This window comes from Procambarus clarkii, chromosome 80 (genome assembly GCF_040958095.1).
Source record: "Procambarus clarkii isolate CNS0578487 chromosome 80, FALCON_Pclarkii_2.0, whole genome shotgun sequence".
In the NCBI taxonomy this organism is placed as follows: domain Eukaryota; kingdom Metazoa; phylum Arthropoda; class Malacostraca; order Decapoda; family Cambaridae; genus Procambarus; species Procambarus clarkii.
This window is the reverse complement of record NC_091229.1, coordinates 15,056,314-15,063,689: the sequence shown is the minus strand read 5'-3', so window position 1 is coordinate 15,063,689 and position 7,376 is coordinate 15,056,314. Positions and strand designations below refer to the sequence as shown.

The window sequence follows — 7,376 nt, the reverse complement described above, 5'->3', positions numbered from 1 at the left end:
ACTGTGTCTTGCACAGTCGGGCCGGACTCATTCTCCAGCGAGTGTGGTCAGGAATGTGGGCATTCATACCCACCAGCCGGGCACCCACCGACACTACTGTGCCTCACAGATACACCAACCATGTCAGAGGAAGTACCAACCGTGCCAGAGGAAGTACCAACCGTGCCAGAGGAAGTACCAACCGTGCCAGAGGAAGTACCAACCGTGTCAGAGGAAGTACCAACCGTGCCAGAGGAAGTACCAACCGTGCCAGAGGAAGTACCAACCGTGCCAGAGGAAGTACCAACCGTGCCAGAGGAAGTACCAACCGTGCCAGAGGAAGTACCAACCGTGTCAGAGGAAGTACCAACCGTGCCAGAGGAAGTACCAACCGTGCCAGAGGAAGTACCAACCGTGCCAGAGGAAGTACCAACCGTGTCAGTGGAAGCACCAACCGTGCCAGAGGAAGTACCACCCGTGCCAGAGGAAGTACCAACCGTGTCAGAGGAAGTACCAACCGTGCCAGAGGAAGTACCACCCGTGTCGGAGGAAGTACCAACCGTGTCAGAGGAAGTACCAACCGTGTCAGAGGAAGTACCAACCGTGTCAGAGGAAGTACCACCCGTGCCAGAGGAAGTACCACCCGTGTCAGAGGAAGTACCAACCGTGTCAGAGGAAGTACCAACCGTGTCAGAGGAAGTACCAACCGTGTCAGAGGAAGTACCAACCGTGTCAGAGGAAGTACCAACCCTCTTGGTAGGCTGACTGACCACACTGTAGGCTGGTTGACCACACTGTAGGCTGGTTGACCACACTGTAGGCTGACTGACCACACTGTAGGCTGGCTGACCACACTGTAGGCTGGTTGACCACACTGTAGGCTGGCTGACCACACTGTAGGCTGGCTGACCACACTGTAGGCTGGTTGACCACACTGTAGGCTGGTTGACCACACTGTAGGCTGGTTGACCACACTGTAGGCTGACTGACCACACTGTAGGCTGGTTGACCACACTGTAGGCTGACTGACCACACTGTAGGCTGGTTGACCACACTGTAGGCTGACTGACCACACTGTAGGCTGGTTGACCACACTGTAGGCTGACTGACCACACTGTAGGCTGACTGACCACACTGTAGGTTGGTTGACCACACTGTAGGCTGGTTGACCACACTGTAGGCCGGCTGACCACACTGTAGGCTGGTTGACCACACTGTAGGCTGACTGACCACACTGTAGGCTGGTTGACCACACTGTAGGCTGACTGACCACACTGTAGGCTGGTTGACCACACTGTAGGCTGACTGACCACACTGTAGGCTGGTTGACCACACTGTAGGCTGACTGACCACACTGTAGGCTGACTGACCACACTGTAGGTTGGCTGACCACACTGTAGGCTGGTTGACCACACTGTAGGCCGGCTGACCACACTGTAGGCTGGTTGACCACACTGTAGGCTGACTGACCACACTGTAGGCTGGCTGACCACACTGTAGGCTGGTTGACCACACTGTAGGCTGACTGACCACACTGTAGGCTGGCTGACCACACTGTAGGCTGGCGAGTCAGACCCTGGGGGCACCCTATGGCTACCACCACCCAACCAATGTAAACAAACAAACGACATTTCGGTCCGTCGTGGACCCATTATCAAGTCGCGTTACACAACAAGATAATGGTCCACGATGGACCGAAACGTGGTCGTTCCTCCATCTTGAAGAGTGTGGTTCGGTCATCATGTCTTCAATCACGTTATTGTGACTCATCGTGTGTATTGTGAAGACACAACTGCCCTCACAGGCACTACCACAGAACATGTCCTACACGAGTCCCATGTGGAGAGTGGTCCACCATTTAGCGCTCCCAGACCTGAGCCATTCATTGCTAGTGTGTGCACATGAGGATGTGGGGATCCATACGCAGGCGAGGAGTCACAATAACGTGGCTGAAGTATGTTGACCAGACCACACACTAGAAGGTGAAGGGACGACGACGTTTTGGTCCGTCCTGGACCATTCTCAAGTCGATTGTGACTTGAGAATGGTCCAGGACGGACCTAAACGTCGTCGTCCCTTCACCTTCTAGTGTGTGGTCTGGTCAATATGAGTATGTGGGTTTAAACCCTTTTTGTCGTAAACCACAAGACTCTTCCGGCTTGTAATCTGTCTATCCACAGCCTATCAAGATTATCTTCTTAATAGTCTATCTACCTATCAGCTGTTTTGTAATTCTTTACGACGCCTCGTGGTTAAGACAGCCGTGAGAAGGGGCAGCCAGGAAGGCACCCACCAGCACCCTGTAACCTTGGCCGCTCGCTCTCGCAGTACTGGAAGACAGGGAATAGACAGCACATGTTACTAATAGAGTTACAAGATATTACAACCTCCGTGGTACTGAAATTGAGAAATCTAAACTCGAAAAAAAGTGGTGGTTATCATTAATAGGAATTTAAAGCCCGCTCAAAAAATCAATGCATAAATGTTCGGAATAAGGCATATAGGACACTGGGATATATTTCTCGAAGCTTTAGTAATAAGACACTTGTCATAAATACGCCTCAGAGTCTGCCAGTGCAGACTACTGAACATATGCCTCTGTATGACTAACCATCTTGTGTGATGGGGATTATTACGTCACGTAGCTAGCTTTGTGACACACACTGTACTTCCCTTCATATAGTCTAGGGCACCTGCACAAATGCACATGTACTTAACGTATTAATAAAATAAACACAAAAATATGGCACCTGGTGTTATTCTCCAACTGTATCCTACTCTTGTTGGGTTCCATTTAGATTATGTAGTTCAGTTTTGGTCGCCATACTGTAGGATGGATAATTTAGCAACAACAACAGTATCACCAACAACAACAACAGCAGTAACAAAAACAGCAGCAGTAGTAGCAACAACAACAGCAGTAGCAACAACAACAGCAGTAGCAACAACAACAGCAGTAGCAACAACAACAGCAGTAGCAACAACAACAGTATCACCAACAACAACAACAGCAGTAACAAAAACAGCAGCAGTAGTAGCAACAACAACAGCAGTAGCAACAACAACAACAACAGCAGTAGCAACAACTACAGAAGTAGCAACAACAACAGCAGTAGCAACAACAACAACAACAGCAGTAGCAACAACTACAGCAGTAGCAACAACAACAGCAGTAGCATCAACAACAACAACAGCAGTAGCAACAACTACAGAAGTAGCAACAACAACAGCAGTAGCAACAACAACAACAACAGCAGTAGCAACAACAACAGCAGTAGCAACAACAACAGCAGTAGCAACAACTACAACAGCAGTAGCAACAACAACAACAGCAGCAGTAGCAACAACAACAGCAGTAGCAACAACAACAACAACAGCAGTAGCAACAACTACAGCAGTAGCAACAACAACAACAGCAGTAGCAACAACAACAACAACAGTAACAATAACAACAACAACAGCAGTTGCAACAACAACAACAGCAGTAGCAACAACAGCAACAGTAACAACAACAACAACAACAACAGCAGTAGCAACAACTACAGCAGTAGCAACAACAACAACAACAGTAACAATAACAACAACAGCAGTAGCAACAACAACAACAACAGTAACAATAACAACAACAACAGCAGTAGCAACAACAACAACAGCAGTAGCAACAACAACAACAGCAGTAGCAACAACAGCAGCAGTAGCAACAACAGCAGCAGTAGCAACAACAACAACAACAGTAACAATAACAACAACAACAGCAGTAGCAACAACAACAACAACAGCAGTAGCAACAACAACAACAGCAGTAGCAACAACAACAACAACAGCAGTAGCAACAAGAACAACAGCAGTAGCAACAACAACAACAACAGTGACAACAACTACAGCAGAAGCAACAACAACAACAGTAACAACAACAACACCAACAACAACAACAACAACAACAACAACAACAACAACAACAACAACAACAACAACAACAGCAGTAGCAACAACAACAACAGCAGTAGCAACAACAGCAGCAGTGGCAACAACAACAACAGCAGTAGCAACAACAACAACAGCAGTAGCAACAACAGCAGCAGTGGCAGCAACAACAACAGCAGTAGCAACAACAACAACAGCAGTAGCAACAACAACAACAGCAGTAGCAACAACAGCAGCAGTGGCAACAACAACAACAGCAGTAGCAACAACAACAACAGCAGTAGCAACAACAACAACAGCAGTAGCAACAACAGCAGCAGTAGCAACAACAACAACAGCAGTAGCAACAACAACAACAGCAGTAGCAACAACAACAACAGCAGTAGCAACAACAACAACAGCAGTAGCAACAACAACAACAGCAGTGACAACAACAACAACAGCAGTAGCAACAACAACAACAGCAGTAGCAACAACAACAACAACAGCAGTGACAACAACAACAGCAGTAGCAACAACAGCAACAACAGCAGTAGCAACAACAACAACAGCAGTAGCAACAACAATGTAATGACCGCTTTACCCTGTCGTAATAACCGCGGCCTCTATTGTAATAACCCAATGTTCCCAGTATTAATCCTGTTATCTTGTGATCTCTCATAATCGTACTATACGCTCTCTGTTGTAATTCTCTGTCTCTCTTCACTCAATACCCCAGCTTAACACTGTTACAGTCCAGCATGACCCCGCACTGGACTGCCACGTATGTAAGAGGAATATTAAATGAGGAAGATACACCAAGGACAAGGGTTATTAGTTAAAACAAATAACAAAACATATTTGCACTGCCACCACCTTCCCGACCAACCATACCTGAATGTGTCTATCACCGATCCCCCAGGAAGGCAAGGAATCAGTAACCATGGGACTCCGGGTAATATGAATTTCAGTAATAAATTTTGGAAAATTAGTTTGTGTAATTTACGTTACTAATTTAAATCCAAGGGCAACTTTAGTATCGATTAATTGTTAGGAGAACCTGGGGGGGCTTCCAATACAACACCTAAAAATGACAAAGTAGCAAAATATATCAAAGGGGAGTTAAGTGAATACCACTGGACAAGCTATACCATTTATTTTATGAACCATGTAAATTAAGACAATTTGAACACATCACATATTCTATTCCCCAGAGGCACAATGGATATTTACTGAGGGCACGAAACTCAAGTGCTACTATACCTTAAATACCCGCACTACGGCCACGATGTTGATGGCTGCCCTCAGCCCCGAGGATACGGGCTTGCGGCCCTGTTCCTAATACACTCCCAAGACACACTGATCAAATTTTGTTTTACCAACTTATTGCTGGGAAGGATTACTCCTCCCACCATCTAATACAGCCCCAGGGCTCCACCCATTATTTTGGCAATGGCCAACCATTTAACACGTAGGCCTGAGGTCTGGCTCTCTAGGGCCAATAAGGACTTGGCCCTTATCTCAGGCCAATCACCTTCACTGATCTGCCATGGAAAGCTACATGAATTCCTGAAGATTGAGTCAGCTCTCCCCAGCTATGAGAAGGGAGACAAGGCGCCTCTATGGAGCCCCAGTGCACCTGCGAGCAATGTTTACCAAACTGATAAATTATGTTCAAGGCTGTCTCCTCTAAGATAAAGAGTAGGGACATTTGACTCTGCCTAGTATGGGGAAGGGACCGGTGAGAGGGGAAGAGAGGGGATGAGAGGGGGATGGAGAGGGAAATTCTGAGTGGGGAGTTGAGTGGGGGGAGGAAGCCAGAGGTATCCAAGACCACCCTCAGGTCAACCTCTTGACCCTGACAAATGGGCGACAGGGGGGGGGGAGAGGAGGAGACGAATGATGGCCAAGGGGAGGGGAGAAGGAAGGAGGGGAGAGGGAGAAGGAAAGTAGGGGAGAAGGAGAAGGAAAGGAGGGGAGAAGGAGAAGGAAAGGAGGGGAGAAGGAGAAGGAAAGGAGGGGAGAAGGAAAGGAGGGGAGAAGGAAAGGAGGGGAGAAGGAAAGGAGGGGAGAAGGAAAGGAGGTGAGAAGGAGAAGGAAAGGAGGTGAGAAGGAGAAGGAAAGGAGGGGAGAAGGGAGAACTAATGATCTGAGCCCCAGATCATTACAACAACAGCAGTAACAACAACAACAACAGCAGTAGCAACAACAACAACAGCAGTAGCAACAACAACAACAGCAGTAGCAACAACAACAACATCAGTAGCAACAACAGCAGCAGTAGCAACAACAACAACAGCAGTAGCAACAAAAACAACAGCAGTAGCAACAACAACAACAGCAGTAGCAACAACAACAACAGAAGTAGCAACAACAACAACAGCAGTAGCAACAACAGCAGCAGTAGCAACAACAACAACAGCAGTAGCAACAACAACAACAGCAGTAACAACAAAAACAACAGCAGTAGCAACAACAACAACAGCAGTAACAACAACAACAACAGCAGTAGCAACAACAACAACAGCAGTAGCAACAACAACAACAGCAGTAGCAACAACAACAACAGCAGTAGCAACAACAGCAGCAGTAGCAACAACAACAACAGCAGTAGCAACAAAAACAACAGCAGTAGCAACAACAACAACAGCAGTAGCAACAACAACAACAGAAGTAGCAACAACAACAACAGCAGTAGCAACAACAGCAGCAGTAGCAACAACAACAACAGCAGTAGCAACAACAACAACAGCAGTAACAACAAAAACAACAGCAGTAGCAACAACAACAACAGCAGTAACAACAACAACAACAGCAGTAGCAACAACAACAACAGCAGTAGCAACAACAGCAGCAGTAGCAACAACAACAACAACAACAGTAGCAACAACAACAACAGCAGTAGCAACAACAACAACAGCAGTAGCAACAACAACAACAACAGTAGCAACAACAACAACAGCAGTAGCAACAACAACAACAGCAGTAGCAACAACAACAACAACAGCAGCAGTAGCAGCAACAACAACAGCAGTAGCAACAACAACAACAGCAGTAACAACAACAGCAACAGCAGTAGCAACAACAACAACAACAGCAGTAGCAACAACAACAACAGCAGTAGCAACAACAACAACAACAGCAGTAGCAACAACAGCAGCAGTAGCAACAACAACAGCAGTAGCAACAACAACAGCAGTAGCAACAACAACAGCAGCAGTAGCAACAACAACAGCAGTAGCAACAACAACAGCAGCAGTAGCAACAACAACAACAGCAGCAGTAGCAACAGCAACAGCAGTAGCAACAACAACAACAGCAGCAGTAGCAACAACAACAACAGCAGCAGTAGCAACAACAACAACAGCAGCAGTAGCAACAACAACAACAGCAGCAGTAGCAACAACAACAGCAGTAGCAACAACAACAACAGCAGCAGTAGCAACAACAACAACAACAGCAGTAGCAACAACAACAACAGCAGCAGTAGCAAC

The 7,376-nt window shown here is 46.8% G+C and overlaps 1 protein-coding gene across 1 annotated transcript; it reads left to right on the top strand.

The window, feature by feature from the left end:
* Window positions 1-120: 120 nt before the first annotated feature.
* On the top strand, window positions 121-744 carry LOC123751127 (zonadhesin-like). Its single transcript, XM_045733229.2, has one exon. It carries the CDS (start codon window positions 121-123, stop codon window positions 742-744), a length of 624 nt encoding a protein of 207 aa, XP_045589185.2.
* The last annotated feature ends 6,632 nt before the right edge of the window (window positions 745-7,376 follow it).